This window comes from Phyllostomus hastatus, unplaced genomic scaffold (assembly GCF_019186645.2).
Source record: "Phyllostomus hastatus isolate PE091 unplaced genomic scaffold, TTU_PhHast_1.1 phas_contig_209, whole genome shotgun sequence".
Classification (NCBI taxonomy): domain Eukaryota; kingdom Metazoa; phylum Chordata; class Mammalia; order Chiroptera; family Phyllostomidae; genus Phyllostomus; species Phyllostomus hastatus.
In genome coordinates, this window is record NW_025333735.1 from 15,821,619 (window position 1) to 15,840,718 (window position 19,100).

At 33.7% G+C, this 19,100-nt stretch overlaps 1 protein-coding gene across 1 annotated transcript in view; it reads left to right on the top strand.

The window, feature by feature from the left end:
* Nucleotides 1-19,100, top strand: part of ANKRD13C (ankyrin repeat domain 13C) — an 83,333-nt gene that overhangs the window by 38,685 nt on the left and 25,548 nt on the right. The window contains exons 5-8 of the mRNA XM_045835289.1: nucleotides 1,274-1,319; nucleotides 6,224-6,290; nucleotides 10,613-10,757; nucleotides 16,410-16,541. Coding sequence (XP_045691245.1) covers nucleotides 1,274-1,319; nucleotides 6,224-6,290; nucleotides 10,613-10,757; nucleotides 16,410-16,541 — 390 coding nt within the window. The remainder of the gene's footprint in view (nucleotides 1-1,273; nucleotides 1,320-6,223; nucleotides 6,291-10,612; nucleotides 10,758-16,409; nucleotides 16,542-19,100) is intronic.

The following is a 19,100-nucleotide window of genomic DNA, read 5'->3' on the forward strand; positions in this document are numbered from 1 at the left end:
GCACCCCCAAAATAATTATAAGTGTAGTTTTTAAGCATTTTTTAAAATACAGTCGAATTTCTCACTAATTAGTAAGGGTCGAAGCATGGTAAAAATCCTGCTTAAAATAAGCAATAATAACAAATACTCTGATTATACTCTTATGGGAAGCACCATTTACTTTGAGCTAGGAAAGTAGATAAAGAAGTACTGCTTGCAATACATTAGATGAGAGCTCTTAAAAAAAAAAAGGAGGTGGGACATAACTAATGGCCATAATTTTTCTGTGTTCTTTGATTTAGAAGATTCTCTAAGAGCTGAAGCTGCTGCTCCTGACAGGAGCAGTTTGCAGCTTCCTTAGATGACAAAACTTTTTTTCTTTTTTTAGATTTTATTTATTTATTTTTAGAGAGGGAAGGGAGGGAGAAAGAGAGAGAGAGAGAAACATCAATGTGCGGTTGCTGGGGGCTGTGGCCTGCAACCCAGGCATGTGCCCTGACTGGGAATAGAACTTGTGATGCTTTGGTTTGCAGCCCACACTCAATCCACTGAGCTACGCCAGCCAGGGCTTAGATGACAAAATTTTTTTGTGTCCTACTTCATGATAGTAGGAGCTGCGGGTGCTTGCACAGAAAGATTGATTTTCTGCTATTTTCTTCTGTATTTTTTTTAAAGATTTTATTATTTGTTTTAGAGAGGGGAAGGGAGGGAAAAAAAAAGGAGAGAAATATCAATGTGCGGTTGCCTGTGTGTGCCCCTTGTTGGAGACCTGGCCTGCAACCCAGGAATGTGCCCTGACTGGGAATCGAACCAGTAACCCTTTGGTTCATGGGCCAGTGCTCTATCCACTTAGCCACACCATCCAGGGCTGGGTCATTTTTTTCAGACCATTATAAGGCTACACAAATAATCATTTTGGAAATCATTTTTATAACCCTCTAAAGTTATTAACTACTTTTACAATAATACTAACTGATATTTCAGTTATGCTGAGAAATAGCATATTTACTGATGCAAATTTAAAGGTCAGTTTCAGATTTGTTTCTATGCAATTAAAATGTTGTTATGAAACTCACAGTGGTACATATTTTCCTGTGTAGATAAATGTTGTAATGTGTGCTATTGTAATATTTTAAGTAATAAACATTTTTTCTTTAAACATTGAAAATTTTCTATTCTTGTCTATAGACCTTTAATGATAACAGATTTTTTTTTTTAAAAGCAAAATGTTAAGTAGAGATAACGGTTGTTAACTAGAGATGCATTCAGTAATTATTCATATTTCATTTCTCAGCTAGGTGACTTTTATCTAGAACTTCACTGGGATTTTCAAAGCTGGGGTAAGAGTGTGCTATATTTTATTATAAAATATGTACACATGCAGAATCGTGAGTGTAAAAATAACTATTATATAGAAATATTAACATAACAAATCTGATACTTGCCCTAAGGAAAATTAGTGTTTTCTATCACATTGAATATAATGGTTATAAGGCACTGGAGTGTTATTTAGTGACCTCAACCTTATTAGTAACTTTTATAATTCTTATTTTTAAGATTAAAAAGTCTTAGTTTTTAAAAAATAAAATGCAGGTTTAAGTATTGTACTAATTTAATATAAGGAATTTTCAAGGGAAGAGAAGTATAATTATGAGATTATTAGATTAATGAATTTAAGGAAGTTTGAAATATAGTAGTTGGCTCCCTGAATGTGCAAAATTTTGTTAACATTTGATTTTGCATATTTAACTTTCAATCATTTTTGTCACTTTTACTGTATCCTTAATAGCTTCTGTTTTAATATATTGTTTGGTTGCACCGTTTCTGTTATTATGAGAGACTTTAATTTCTAGATATTTTACAGTTATTGATTTTACCTTGGTAGCTTTCTTTTTTCTCCATTGCCAAAATAAGAAGTTTGATCTTGTGACCTTTACTAGCTAAACAACTATCAAAACAACTACATTTTGTTAAAAAAATTTCTTTTAATGTAATCTATATATAGGTTGGGATATAATGAGCTTACATGTGTTTTTTTTTTAAGCATCTGAATTAAATTTTATGATAGAAAGATATAAAGATTTGAAAGTTCAGTAATATTTATCCTAAAATAATTGTAAAAGTAAATCATAAAATAATTATAAAAATAAATCAGGTATTGACAACTATAGAAACCACTGTTAACATTTCATGCTAATGCTTTCAAACCATTTGCAATGTTTACAAATGTGTGTGTATGCACAAATATATATATGTATATACTAAGTATTAGTTTTTTTATGGACTCATACTATGTATGTCATTATGCAATTTGTCATTCTTACTAATATGTTACAGGCATCTTACCATACTAGTTGATGAGGAAGTATTTTATTTATTTTAACAGCAGCATGCCTGATTAAAGTTTTTCAAGTTTGTTTAATCTCTAAATACAGAGGTTTAATCATTAAATAAAATTAGTTCTCTCCAAAATTGTTACAACTTTAGCTTGTCAGGCCAGTTATGGCTCCATCAAAATTACAAGTGATTTTATTATTCTGATAGGCCTGTCTTGCCTTTATGCTTTATACATCATTCAGAAATCCTGGTGTACCATACCACTGAGAAAAAAAGACATCTGTAGTAGCTTTGTATAATAAAAGAGCTCCAAGTCAAATTGGTCTAAAGCCTGAATGCATTTTTTCACCCTATTTTTTATCCTTTGTATAGACCTCCATCTTTCTTTGTGGCTTTAAGGTTGTTCCTTGAGTGTATTGGTTCTTTAACTGATTTTCTTAGTAATATTGGTGGTTTAAATTCTAAAATAGTCAATTTATCTTGCTGAGCAAAATGTTTTAAAATATTTTAAAAGTAACATTTCAATTGTATGAAGAAATAGAAATGAATGTAATCATTGCTGAAATTGTACATATATCTGTAGTTATAAACATATTATAAATGTTGCATAATCAAATTCATGATGCAACCACTGAGGTACTTATTGAAAGTATTGATTCTTTGAGAACTTGACTTTGACACAAAAGTCAGCACATCTGTTTAATTACTGATAAAGGATTTTTCTGATTTCATGCCAAAACTAACACTTGGTGGCTAGATTTAGTTTAGACACTTAGGATGAATAAAAAATACTGGATAATTTCTATTATTAGATTTGATTATCAAGCTTTTTTCTAAAGTTTAGGCGTTTCTTCTCCTTGTCAAACCACTAATAAAAAAATAACAGGCAACCCAGAAGTAAGAGAATCTAAGAAATATTGAGATCCCAGGGATAAGTTAATTTAGAGGTTGTGGAGTACACACACTCTACTCCTCCTCGTATTGTGTTATATTCAGTGTTTGGCTGAAAATAGCCTCAGACTTGGTTAAAGTAGGGAGAATAATTGCCCCATTGTAAATTTTTGTTCTGGTATGAAATGAAATCTTGCTTTTGAAGGAAGCCTTATATATATTGTAAAATGTTAAATAATTTATAGTATTGTAATCATTACTTCAAATTTAGAACTATGCATACAGTACTTTGCAACAGAAAACTGAGAGTTTTAAAAATTTTTGTATCTTGTAATCTGTAGAATACCCATCCCACCCTATATATTTGGAATTGTTATTTACATATTATGGATAGAAAACATTAAGTTTACAAACATTAATTAAAATCAGGGAGTAAGTGATAGCAAAACCAAACTTTAAATTTGGAGACTCTTTATTTTTCAGTTCAGTGATTTATGCTGCCTTTGAAATACAGTGTCAGACTCTCAGGTTATATAGAGATAACTTAAAATGTAGACAGCTTAATTGTTCAATTTATACAAGAAAGGAAAAAGTCATCACAGAAATGGGAAAATGTAAATTGCTTTATTTTTAGAATGCATTAATAGCAGACTTTTTTTTTCACTTGCTATTATTCCTTCTTTTTATTCTGAGGTTTTTCCTCTCAATCCCTCAAATTCCCAAGCTTCTTTTTTTCATATCCTGATTTGTTTTACATAAATATTTAACATCTTTAAATGCTCTTCAAAAAATGTTATTTTCAATTACTACAAATATATTTTCTCCCTCACCCCGACTGGGGATCAGACCTGCTACCTAGGTATGTTCCCTGATTGGGATCTAACCTGAAACCTTTTGGTGTATGGGATGATGCCCCAACCATCTGAGCCACCTGGTCAGGGCTCTCCTTGTTTTATTTTTAAGTGGCTTTCTTATTTGCTGCATTAGATTATTTTCTTGGGATTTATTTATGAAATAATTTTGAAGTTGTGTTTATGGAAAATTACTTCTAAGCTGCTTTTTTCTTTGCATTCCTTTCTCCTTTTCTGATTTTTTGATAAGTAGGTATTGGTATATGATTCTAAATTTTGCCTCTGTAGGTTACCGTACTATTTCAAAAGATGTAATAAATTAAGTTAAATAAATTTAGAGTGCTATAGTCTTCTAATCACCTTGTTTATGCTACATCAGATATTTGAGGTCAGGAAAACTGGATCCCAAATAATGATCATGAAAGAAGAGCTTTGACCATTTACATAAATTTCTGCTATTATTGTTCTTTTCAACTTCTGTTGTTTCATATCAGGAATTAAAAAAAAAAATTGATCCAGAGAGAGAGGCAGGGAGGGAAAAGGAGGAGAGAAACATTGACCAGTTGCCTCCTGCACATGCCCTGAATGGATACCGAATCTGCAACCCAGGCATGTGCCCTGACCAAAAATCAAACCTGCGACCTTTCAGTCTGCAGGATGACGCGCAGCCAACTGAACCACACTGGCCAGGACAGAAAAAATTTTTATCAGAAAATGATTTGTTATATTCTTTGACTAGGGTAACTCTTAGTAGATATTCTGTTCTCTTTGGGCAGTAAACTTTTCTTATTTTTATACAAGAAAATGTCTAGAAACCTGTCTTTGTTGCTGGAAATCATTTTGGATTAAATAACCTCTCCAATTTTAAAAAAGCATTGATATATTAAGTGTACCCTTAGTGTTAAGTAGAAAATATTGATGCTTTGAAAAAGTTAACTAAAAAAAAAGTCTTTAATTTTCACTGCAGTTTTTGTTTCTTTCTAACCCTGGTTAGTTTATTACCCATTTTTGAACACTGAATTTTAAAAAATACATCTTTAATATATTTTACACACACTCTCACGCATGCTCACATACTCACATACACATCTGATATCTTAATTTCAGGAATTTTGAGCTTCACACTTCTTTCTTTTTTAATATGTAGTAGTTTATTATGGCCTGTTAGGTGGATTTAGTCATCCATAGAATGACTCTTACCTGCCACCCCCAACATAGTAGATAATAAGTAATAAAAAACTATCAAAAGATAGCTGTGATAGGAATGTGAGCAACATTGGAATGTAGACATCTATAGGTAAAGAGTATGATTCCACTGTATAAATTTTGAAACTGAGGTACAGTGTGCTTAAGTAACCAAGGTCACATACTTGAGATTCAAACTCAGATTCAGTTATTTAGCTTTAAAAATCTCTCTTCCTCTTATACACATTACTTCCTATTATTTAATCACATTATATTTAAAGGATCAGCTAGGATTCAGGTATATCTAGTTACCTTTTCAGGTGGGGTTAGTAACCCTAGGGCATTGTTTTTGTTATCTGTAATAATATTCTGCAATATGTACCATATTTTGCTGTATATAATGCATACTTTTTGCCCAAATTTTTGAGGGAAAAACGAGAATGCGCATTTTACATGGGTAGTACTTGAAATACCTTGTACCTGTTCCTGTGTTTTGTAATTAATTGTTACATAAAATTTCTTGTACCATAGTATGTTAAAAAATAAATGCTAAAATTCCTCTATAATACAAAAAACAGTATCTAAATATAAATAAAATGAATTAAGAATTAGAACTAGAGATTTTTTCCTGAAAGTTTAAGCCAAAATTGTGAGTGCGCAAATAATACAGGAGTGTATTATACATGGCAAAATATGGTACCCACAAGTAGCATTATATCAACTCTGCTAACTGTGTGGGTGGGTGGGCAAGGATGGTGGTGGGGAATGTGGTGAACTATGTAGCAAACACAATTAAATAATAGATACTTGAAGTTGCTCAAAATTGCTTTATATATTAAGTGGTAAAATACTGTTTTAAAGAAAATCATTATAATTTTGGTAAATTTCTAAAATGTTTGCATTACTCTTCTGATTAAGAGATTTATAATGTTTCAGAACTTTAGGTGGTTAATTTTATCTTTTATTTTTTAAAAACACAGTGCCTTTACTTTCCCGAATTCTGCCTTCTGATGCTTGTAAAATATACAAACAAGGTATCAATATCAGGTAAGGTGACTTAATTTTTTTTCCAAGTAACAGAAAATTGAGATTTGGCGGAAGCTTTCTTTTCTGTAGTAATAGCTTACATTTGGATGTAGTATTTTATAACTTAAACATGCTATAAATACATTCATAATATTTTATCTCATTTGAGACATACTACAGATAACTAAAGGCATAAAATCTTGACTAAAACAAAGGTATTGTTCTTATTCAACTACAGAGTATCTAGAAGGCAAACAGTGAAGATCATGATGTAATACTAAGAAGATTTAAGATGGTCATCTCTCTGATCCTGGCTTTTTCAGGAATAAGGGACACATAGGAAGACCTAACTCTTGTCTTTTTTTCTCCATCCTTCTCATACCCTTCTCTCCCTGACTACCCATTTATGAGTCTATCCATTCACCTATTCAATCATTCATATCTATTCTAGTGAACTCTTTAAGGCTAATTTTAATTTTCTTCTGTTTTCTTTTAAAATAAGATTGATGGTTAGATCTTATGGGAAATCTATTTATTTTACTCATTTTAGCATTTTACTTTTATCATCCCCTATATCTTTAGCCTAGATATATTTATAAATTAAGCATATGGAAGCTATATATAATGCTAGTGAATATGCTAACTTATATGTATATATACATGTATATTAGTATATCTATAAATTATATAGATATATGTATGTGTTTATACATTTCACAGAATATTAATTTGAACATATGAGAGTCTAGAACTAGAAATGTTATGAAATATTATTTCATGTAAACTGTTTTATAGATGAGAAAGTTCAGAGAACTGAAGTGATTTTTAGAAGATCATATTGACAAATAATAGCTGAGCCAAGACCTGACTTCCTGTCCTTTCTCACCATGTCACAAGGCAGAAATTTTAAAAAATCAATTTTTTATAAAATTTATTATGTAATATGCTGAATTCTAGTGAAGAGATAACCTTTGGTTTGAAACAAGTTCTCAGGTAATTATTCTTAAGCAGAATTTGGTTAAATAAGATGTTTCTGTGGTTTTGGTTTTTAAAAATAACCTCAGATGTTTCTAATTATGAAAGTCCTTGTGGACATTAAATTTATTGTAATTATAGAAGCCTGGGAAAATACAGAAAAACATAGAAGAGAAACTAGGAAAGGATTTGATACTGATGTAAATTTAATTCAGCATCCAGTTGTTAGCAATATATTATGGATTCATCAAAAAATTATTTGTCATTTTAGCCCTGGCCAGCATAGCTCAGTGGATTGAGCGCGGGCTGTGAACCAAAGTGTCGCAGGTTCAATTCCCAGTAAGGGTACATGCCTGAGTTGCAGGCCATTACCCCTAGCAATCACACATTGATGTTTCTCTCTCTCTCTCTCTCCCTCCCTTCCTTCTCTAAAAATAAATAAATAAAATCTAAAAAAAATTATTTGTCATTTTAAAAATGTTTAATATAGGCGCTGGCCAAAGGTAGTAGATAATTTGGAAGAATAATATTTTCTTCCATGTGCTACTTTAAAAAAAAAAAGGTTAGCTTTAGTTTTGTTTGTTTTTTTTAGAAATAGGGAAAACAGGCATAACTTCTTTTTAGAAAATTGTTTCACAGTTATATTTGACTTTCGGAAGTAAATTTTATAATGAATATTACATAATAAGTATAGATAATAAATAAAACCACAAAATGGTTAATAAGAGCCTGATGGGAAGCTACTGTAATGTAGCAAGACATTCACACCTAGGGCTTACTAGCAGCTGGTGCTAAAACTCTCATTACCAAAGTTCACCATGCTCATGGAGAGGCTGGATTTTAGGATGTTTGGTAAAGACTTTTTGTATAAGTGACAAGAATTGACTTTAAAAAAATCTGTTAGCATTGAATACAAACTCTCAGATTTAAATGTCATGGGATGATTAGTTTGTTTTCTTTTAAACATCACTTCAAATCTGAATTTTAAACTGCTCAAAGGAATTTTTTCAGTTTACTATATCTCATGATGGCCATCTGATCATGTAAAATACCTTCTTTGGTGCCAAGGAGAGAGTAATACTTTAGTAAAAAATAGGAAAGTGTGAGCAACTTTATTGTTGGGAATAGTAAGTAAACATTTTTACTATTAATATTAATAATTTTAGGTGATCTGTACCCACTGACTGAAATGATTATTGCAAACTTTGCCTTTTCAGTCTTTTCCTGTTTCAAGAGAAGACTGTATTTTTTTGTCCAGTGTTATTTCACATTTTCCAAGTTTTTATCTCAGGAAATATTTTGTATTCTAGTCTTTTCATTTGTATAAAGAATTTTTCATGTTTTATAGCTGTTACATAACAAAAATTAAAAATATTTAGGTTCATAGGCTTAAAGCCAAGGACAAGTTAAGATATTAAAATATCATCATGAGAAATTTTATCATTGTGAACCATGCGTGATATGTAACAGGCAATCTACTATGTCAGGGATATTGCATAACATGTATTAGATACTCTAATTCAAGTTATAGTAACACAGATGAAACAAAAATGGACTGGACTGATTTTAGGTATGACTACATATGGTAGCTTAAAAATCACTGTGTCAGTCTGCCTTTGCCCCTTTTCTCACTGTTTCCACCCTTGCCTCTTACAGTTCACTACCACTCATCCAGGGTGGATGGAATGGAGGCAGAAGACTCTTCTGGTCCTTTTTAAAATGGTTTTTTTTTTTTAATATGGGGTGTATAGTTCCCTGGTAGTTGAAGTTTGGAGTCCAAATAGGGCACATACATGAAATAATCTGTTTCTTTTTGATACTATCAGTAGTCCATGCCTTATGAAGGTTGAGAATAAGCCCCTTTCACTGGTATCATTCTCTCTAATGACACACATACAAGCAATGACAGGACAGTTTAGTGGTGGAGGCGCTAGGAGTATAAAGCAGACCACCAGAAGTAGACCAGGAGCTGGAATTCAGCTACAAAGCAGCAAACAGGGTTCACCCCTGCAGGAGGTGGTGATTTGATTTTTTTCAGTGCTTCCTGATTTCATTCTGAGGGAGATTTATATAGATATATATTATATATATAAGTATATTTATATTTATATTTATAAATATGGCTCAGAAAAGAGCCCATTACACACAGGGTTATCAAATTTCCCTGTTTGCTCTGGTTCATCCCTGTTTTCCTGGTAAAATTATTAATAATACCACTTTCACTTTTAAAATTTATAGTGTTAGTGATATAATTCTAGTTTTTCTTTTGATGCAGCATGTGAGATTATGTTCTATTTCTCAGCTTTTTCTGCGGAAACCAAGAATGCCCATTCACTTTGCCTTTACCTAGGTGAAAACTAACAAACCTACAAAGTAAAGAATTCTTATAATTGAATTAGAAACCCAGTAGCCAGGGTGGCTCTCTCACAAAGACTTAAACGTGTTTCCTTGGATATGATCAGAATCTTGTAACATATGTGTCAACCCATTTCTTAGACTAAGGACCATGTTTTGAGCAGCTAGTCAGAGGGGTCCTGATGTGATCTACAAAGCTATCACAGATTGAAGGACTTAAGGGTACTTGAGAACTTTTCCATTCCAGTATTCTCCCTAATTTCAGTAACTACTGATATGTGGAATTTATTTGGGACCAACTCATTGGGGTAGACCATGCCAGGTCTTGGTTACCAAAGAGCATAATAAACACATGAGTGTGTGAATCTATGAGGTTTTGACACAGGAATGACCCATAACATTTCCAAACTGTGGAGGTGTTGGAAAAGAGAATGCTAATTGAATCTGGGAAGTCAAACAGAAAGGCCAAGAATTTGGAGTAAGTTAAATGGCTTACCAAGCGGAAGGATGAAGCAAGTTTTTGTAACTGATGGTTAGGGATAAGGCATAGGTGTAGAAGACTGTGGACACACATTCCTTAATCCAAGAATGTGGTACATCCATTGCTTTACCTCTCTTACATGCCCCACTGAACCAGTAACATGGTCTTAAAGGGATCAAAGAATGTTAGGTCTTTTTCTGTCCTTTCCAGTTGTAACTTTTATGGAAATGGTAGGGAACAAGGGTACCTTTAGGGAAATACTTCAACACTGGGGAAACAATCTTCTTGCTGGGTTAATGAACTATGTATTCAGAGAAGTGAAATATAGAATAAATGGAATATATTTAAATATTCTTTTGGTGTTTTTTCTTAAAAATAAAGTATTTTAAATTTAGCTTTTATCTCTAAATTTGACTTCGAAATATGTATTAGCATCTTGGTTTGATTTTAGAAGGAACAAAACTTGTTTAATTGTCATGTAGTTTTATTGAAATTTATTTGTCAGCATTTCTCATCTAACCATCTTTCACAGGCTTGACACTACTCTCATAGACTTTACTGACATGAAGTGCCAACGAGGGGATTTAAGCTTCATTTTCAATGGGGATGCAGCACCCTCTGAATCTTTTGTAGTATTAGACAATGAACAAAAAGTTTATCAGCGAATACACCATGAGGTGAGCATGTTTTCATAAAAATATTCCTCTACATGGTTTTTAAAAATGTCTTTGTATGCAACCATGCTTCAGTGTAGTTGTAAAAGGCATAAGGCATAATTGGGATGGTTCAATCCTATAGCTTTCATTTTCATACTACTAAAATTTTTTTAAAAAGTTATCATCTGGTTGTCATCTTGACCAGTCAGTTGAGTCTATTTGCTCATAATTCAATGATGATCTGTTAGTTAAATGAACTCCATTTTCCCTTAGTTCTCATGTGTTGAACCTGTGCTGACCCTTTTATCATTTATTATCTTGCAACCTTAGCTTCTTTTAAAATGTTGCTGACCATCTCTTTCTCCTTAATAGGAACACCTCTTTTGATTTTCTGTCTGTACTCTCACTTTTTCTGACTCTCTGGCTACCTTTCTTTTATCTTTTCCTTCTTAGAGTACAAATTTATCTTCCTTCTGTCACATCATAAATCCATGTTGTATTGCCTCCACAACCATCAGTGAAAACCACATGCACCATTATCCTTATCCTTAGTTCCCTGAATGCTCCTTTCCCTGCTTTTCAGAGATACTGGAAAGAGAAAGCTTTCCTCCTATCTCTTTATCATTGATAGTCCTACAATTTTTCTTTTAGTCAACATTTGTTTTGTCACTGTTGCTTTTTTAATTCTGTTTTTACTTTTCTCCACTTCAATTCCCCATATTGTCATTCACCACATCTTATGGTTCCTTTCTCAACATCTCTTAGATTAGACCTTCCTACTACCATATCTATTGATGAGACCTTAGTTACCTTGTACGTGTACTATTGAAAAGTAGTTTCCTAACTGGCACTGAACAATGAAGATTTAGATGGGAAGAGGAGAAGGTATTCCTTGTGGAGCACACAGGGTGAGTAAAGTCAGGGAAGTGGGAGTAAGAATTGTCTTTGGGGAAAAGAGAGAAGAGATCTATCTGCTTGCAGTGAAGGTTTCTCTTATTGAGTATGGGAACATGGTTTATGGAAGGCCTTAAAAGCCAGATAAGATAAGATAACTTAGAACTGATGTAGTTGGTAACAGAGTCATAGATTCTTAAACAAAGTATTGATATAATCCAAAAGTAATATAAGTGAATTAATCATATGTATTTCTTTCACTTTTCCTTCTCCCCTCTCTTCCTTTCTTAAACATTTGTCAAGGACCTAATAATTACTAAATACTGTTAGGGGCTATGGACAGTGGTACTGTATTGATAGTGTATATCAATTACTATCATATGTTAGTATTGTATTAAGCATTAATTGCCAGCATATTGGAACTATTATTTAAGTACATTAATTAAAAAACGCTTCTCACTAAATTCTTAAAATAACCTGTCAAAGTAAATACTTTTATTATCTTCATTTTACACATGAGAAAATTGAGGCTTATAGATGGATGTTAAATGACATTTGTGAGATCACACAGGTAGTATGCAGGATAAATTGGGTAAGGAAGAGATTGGAGGCTGGGAAATTATGTGAGAAGTTGTTATGGTTATACAGTTGAGAGGTGATGAGGATCTTGACTTGGAAGGGGCAGTGAATAATTAAAAAGAGAAATTATGACTTGCATTTCCAAGAATGAAATAATTGGACTTGCTAAAAGATTGAGTGAATTAGGAATTGGAAGGATTTAAGGGTGAGTGTAATGATTCTATCCTGAAGAATGGAATAGTGGTGATTCCACTGATAGAACTGGGGGAAAGGAAATAGGTTCGGGGTTTTGGATGATGCTCAATTTGAGTCCATTGCTGAAATCAGTGCATTTGTTTCAACCCTTTCTTTACTAGACTTCTCTGAATATTTGCTTTTATTGAAAACTCAATTCGTAAAATTTTCTTTTCCTTGTGATTTGGTCAGTTGTTCCCTTCTCCACCTTATTCTCCTTTGCCTCTTCTTTTTTTTTGTACTCACCCCTAGAATTTTCATTTGCCTCTGGTGTAGTTTTCATTTTTACAAGCTGGCAGAATACTCTCTTCTATTCCCATACAAAGTGTATGTTTGTATCCCAGATAGATCTTCTGAGTGGAGACCTATCTATTGAAATGTCTAGTGGAATATCATGAATTTCACCCAGGTAACTTCATAATTTAGCTCATCTAAAACTAAACTCATTATTTTCCCATCTGCCTGCCCTTTCTTCCATTTTCCTTCTTTTGGTGAATGACATCATTCTCTGTTCAACCAGAAAACTGGGAGTTGTTTTTGACATTTTTTCTTATATTCCGTGTTTCTTAGTTAGAGAACTTGTGTGGTTATTTCTGTCTTCCTATGTTTTATAAGTATCCCTTTTTAAGTTCATACTGCCAATGCCTTTAATCAATTAATTAATTTAAAAAATTTTGGTTTTATTTGTTTTTGGAGAGAGAGGAAGGGAGGGAGAAAGAGAGGGAGAGAAACATTTGATGAGAGAAACATTCATTGGCTGCCTTTCTTATGTGGCCCATGTGGGGTCTGAATCCGCAACCCAGGCATGTGCCCTGACTGGGAATCAAAACTGTGACCTTTCCCTTTGTGAGATGACGCCCAACCCATTGAGCCACACTGGTCAGGGCAGTGCCTTAATTTAGATATTATCTTTCGACTGACTATCACAAATCTCCTACATGACTTTCCTGGTCCCCCTCTTGTCTGCATCTGAATTATCTGATATACTGGAGACAGATTCAACATTGAAAACAAATTGATGAAACCTGCCTTCTTTAAGGACATTTAAAAAGTTCCCTATACCTAAAGGGTGAAATCCAAATTTCTTAGCATGATATGGTTCCTTCTGTGATCTGGTGTTTGCTCATTTTTCCAGCCTTTTTCTTACTTGCTGTCTTAGATACCTTAGTACTGAACTCTTTGAAATTTTTTCAGATATACCAGGCTCTTTAGCACTTTGTTTCTTTGTTCACATTGCTTTACTTCCTGGCATGCCTCTTTTCTTACACCCTTACAGTTGTGGGGCACCTGCTTGGTGTCACTTCCTCCCCTGAGCATTTTCTTTATGCTCCCACTGAATTTGGTACCATAGAGCTGATTCTGCTGTATGTGTTTATGTGGCTTTCTTCCTCTATTGGATTAAGTTCCTCAAGGTTACGAGGTTCATGTAGCATTCTCTGGTTCCCAATACAGCATCAATATATTCTAGGCCAGAGTTTGGCAAACTCTTTCTGTAAGAAAGAGATAATCAATATTTTAGATATTTAGTATATTTGCATGTCACAACTATTCAACTCTGCTGTAATTAGCATAAAAGCAGTCATCATCAATATGTACATGAATGATTATAGCTATATTCCAAGAAAACTTTATGAAAACAGGGAGTGGACTAGATTTGACCTGTTGGCCATAGTTTGCTGACCTTTATTCTAGACTCATATTCATTAAATAATTTGACCTTGCATATTAAATGAGAATAGCATAGCTAACTAGGCATAGGTAGGCTGGACATATGGTGCTGAAAGAGAAGCCAGAGATTAAGGCCAGTAGAGTTAATATTAGCTGATGTTACAGTATTGATGAGATCACCAAAGGACTGGTATTTATGGTATGTATATGTGTGTATTTTATGCCTAAGAATTACAGAAAAGCTGGATTTTTGAGCAATAATTGTTAAGGCAGGAAATACTTGTTCTAATATGCATATATGAGTAATAATTGTTCAATAAATCCTTGTTGAATGAATATAATTAACAGCAGATCTTTTTTCAATGATGTGGTTAGGTGATGATCAGTTTATGATTTACAGAAAAGTTCTATTCTAAAAAATCATTTAAAAATAAGGTGTTTGAAACTCAAGGCAAATTTCTTTAACAGTGTTTTGTGTAGTGTTGTTCCCAAACTAACAAATAAAATCCTACTTGATTCATAATATATTTGAAGGATGTCTGACAGTTCTGTACAGCCTATAGTAACCCAAATTTTTCATTAGAAAGTTGTGTGCAGAATTAGGTTGGGTTACCGGGAATACATTTTTACCTTAGCATTAATGTCAAGGGTTTCCATTTCTCACTTATAAGTGAGGGTGAAGGAAATGTTACTATCTCAGTCCCAAGGTATTGCTGTTTTTTTTCCTGCCCTAGCTGATTGTCCAGTTGGTTGGAGTGTTGTCCAATATACCAGAAGTTTGAGGGTCTGATTTCTGGTCAGGGCACATACCTGGGTTGTAGGTTCAAACCCAGGTCTGGGCATGTATGAGAGGCAACTGATTGATGTTTCTGTCTCCTCTCTCTCTCTCTCTCTCTCTCTCTCTCTCTCTCTCTCTCTCTCTCTCTCTCCCCCTCCCTCCCTCTCTCCCTCCCTCCCTCTCTCTCTCCCTCTCTCCCTCTCTCTCTCTCTTTCAAACAAACAAAAACTCAAAAAATATCCTTAGGTGAGTATTAAAAAAAATAAAAGAAGTGAACTATATCTGGGTGAAAATTTGGTAGTGAAGCCTAGAAAATGGGTCTCTTGGTAAAATAGAAATCAGGAAGTATAAGAAATAGAGCCTCTAGCCTTGTAAACCCTGTGGACATTTCCCATTCTCCAGTCAGCTCTCTAGGTTCTGACTTTTCTTCTTCTTTTTTTCTTTCCTTAAGACTCTTTGGTCCTTCCTTGGCTGGTGTGGCTCAGTGGGTTGAGCTTGCAAACCAAAAGGTCACTGGTTCAATTCCCAGTCAGGGCACATGCCTGAGTTGCAGGTCAGGTCCTCAGTTGTGTGTGTGTGAGAGGCAACCAATTGATGTATCTCTTGTACATTGGTGTTTTTCTCTCTCTTTCTTTCTCCCTCACTTCCCCTGCCTGTAAAAAAGTAAATAAATAAAATCTTTTAAAAAATAAATGTATGTGTGTCTTACAAAAGAGCAACTTCTTTGTTTCAAAAAAACCCCCCCACAAAACTCTTTGGTCCTAAGTATCAGAGACTCTTGGCATATTGAAGAATAGAACCTCATCTTATACCTGCTCAGTTACCCTACTGTACCTGACCATTGGTCTAATGTTTTTGAAGCAGACACAAAGCTTTCTTTTTTTTCTTATTTAAAAAATGTTTTTGATCACTTATTATGTGTCAGCACTTGGAGAATATGCAGAAGGAAGGCTACTTAAGTTTAGAAATCATAGGTTGATATTTATGGATTTCTTCTTTATTTTTTCCTACAAGAAATATAGAGAAGATTCCTTCTGGATTGCTTTCCCTCCCTCCCTCTCTGTTTCATTCCTTCTGTCTCTCCCCCCTTTTCTTCCCTTTCACTTATAACTGTTGGGAAAGAAAGGCTGAAATGATAGTAGTGGGTGTTTGGATTGAAAAGAACTCAAGTAAGATTCATCTGTGTTGAAACAAAATGAAACCTTCATATGGGCATTTTGCCTCAGACTTGTCAACTTAATTCTTTAACTAATCTTTTAAATCACTCTACATACTCTGTATTTCTGTAATGGGTTATCTAGTATTGCTTCCATTACATATTTGTAATAGTACACATAAGAGTACTATATTTCATGTGTCCTGTATTTGTAGATTCATAATTAGTCATAATTCTAATTTGTTTAGATATATATAGTTTAAAATTCTATAATCATTTTTAGAATATTTTGTTATTTTCATATGCCATGTTAATAACCTTTGAAAACCTAAATTCTTATATTTAACTTTTACCCCCACCTCAGGAATCAGAGATGGAAACAGAAGAAGAGGTTGACATTTTAATGAGTAGTGATATTTACTCTGCAACTCTATCAACCAAATCAATTTCTTTCACACGTGCCCAGACAGGATGGCTTTTTCGGGAAGATAAAACAGTACGTACAAATCTAGATTTTTGAACTTTAAAAATTGTTTAGTATTTAATGCTGCCAAAAGAATGTGTGATGGAAATGCAGGAAGAATTGTCTTCAAGTAGTTTATTATTTCCTCTTTGAATTCACACAGGGAATTATAATGGTTGGTTACTTATAATTGTCATGGTTGGAAAGAATTCTTACAGAAGCCAGGAGAGAAAGTTTAACTCATTTGAATTCTTTTTTTTTTCCCCTTTTCTTTTTAATTGTATTTTTTTCCATTACCATTTAGTCCCCTTATACTCTTCTTCCCCCCTAACTCATTTGAATTCCATGTTGGCAAAGATTCTTGTTAGCTGCCTTGTTATGGTTCCATTATATTTATAATGATTTATTCCTTAGGAAGACCACAAAGAGGGGTACGCTTTTGAATTCATTTCCCTGGACTTTTTTTTCTTTCTACTTTTAGACTTCTAAACTATCCAGTGTCTGATTTTCAGTATACTATATATATGACTAAAATTAAATATGCTTATGTTTCTACGACAGCATCATTAAATTAGATCTTAGTGGTGGTTTCCCCTTTGTAAATTATAAAGGTTTTCCATAATTACCATTTCACCTGTCAGCAAGAAGTTACATCAGAATGCTCAAAATATACTCAAAACTTTTTAAAATTAGAGATATGGAGAAGCATTTTATAAAATTTTAAAGTCAAGAATAAGTAGCCCTGGCTGGCATAGCTCAGTGGATTGAGTGTGGGCTGTGAACCAAAGTGTTGCAGGTTCGATTCCCAGTCAGGGTACATTCCTGGGTTGCAGGCCATGACCCCCAGCAACCGCACATTGATGTTTCTCTCTCTCTCTCCCTCCCTTCCCTCTCTAAAAATAAATAAATAAAATCTTTAAAAAAAAAAGAATAACCAGATCAGGTAAGGGCTAGGATTTACTGCTTTTAAACATTATTTTTATCTTATACACAGTAGAAATAAATATAATGTTATTAGAAACACAAAAATAGCCTGTGTTGGTAGTCAGGGTTCTCTGAGAAACAAACACAATAGGAGATCTCTCTCTCTCTCTCTCTCTCTAAATATCTACCTATATAGATATAGGTATATAGATATATAGATACAGGTATAGAGATATAGGGATCTCCTATACAGGAATACAGATATATAGGTAGATATTTGAAGAGAAGGAGAGAGGGATGGGGAGAAATTGATTCATTTTAAGGAATTAGTTCATGTGAATGAAGGACAAGCCTGAGATCTATAGAGCAGTGTAGCAGGCTGGAGATCCAGAGAAGAGTTGGTGTGGTCTTGAGTCTGAAATCTGCATGCTGGAATCTCAGGCCTGGTTTCTGTGTTATTGTCTTGAGGCAGGATTGCCTTTCCTTTGGGAAACAGGGCTTATTTTTAAGGCCTGCAATTGATTGGATGAGGCCTACTCACATTATGGAACGTAACCTGCTGTACTCCAGGTCTACTGACTTACATGATAATTACATCTAAAAAATACCTTCACTGAAGCAGCTAGACTGGTGTTTGACCAAACAATTGGGCACCACAGTTTTGCCAAGTTGACATAAAATTAACCATTACACAACCTTGCACATAAAGCTTGACCATTACTCACAAACCCTTCTGTAAGGTTATCCATTTGTATATGCTTCAGACCTTTTTTTATGCTTTCCATAAATATATATCCATAGTAATATATAGCTTTAGTTGTTATTTATTTTTTTATAAAGTATCATATCTATTTTTGCAACCCCTCCCCCATTCTTTTGTATGTCTTAGGAACTTTTTCTTATTAGTATTACTACTTCATTCTCTTTAACAACTGCACAGTAGTCCATAGTTTGGGTATATTGTAATTTATCTATCCAGTCTCTTATTTTTAGACATTTAGATGAATGGACACACATTTGTGTCCAGTTTTCTGCCATTATGAATGATGTTGCATTTACCATTCTTTTACATTCCATTGCAGTGTCATAGATAGCAAGCAATAAAATGGCTGAATTATGGGAACTATACACTTAAAATTTTTATTGTTATGGTATACTTTTAATAAATGCTTTTTCTTTATAAGATTTCAAAAACAGCTACTTATCACCTGAGTGTTTCACAGGCACAGAAAAATCCTCACTCTGAGGTCTAGGCTCATCAACTTGCCTCTCTAAGCCTGTTTGGCAACAAATAGCATGATAGGGTTTGCAGTTGGGAGAGCCTACACTGCAATCCCATTTGTTGGCTAAAAGTCTTGTTTGTACTCTGTTCTTCTGGACAGCATTAGAAAGATCACTTCAAGAGAAGATAAAAATTGAAGCTGCTATTCATCTAGTGCTGCTGCTAAGCAGCTCAAAGCTCTTGAATAGCATCTAGGTGATCTTAAATCTTTGACAGGTAAGGAGGGAGTCAGTAATGCTTACGGTTCCCATTTTGTAGGTAGAAACAGGTGCAGAATGCTTTGCTTTCTGGTGACTGGTAAAGAGGCCACCAAAAGCAAGGTGGACATGGAAGCAACTCTAAACACATAGTTTTGGAATGCTAGGAAATGGTAGTAAGAGGGAGAC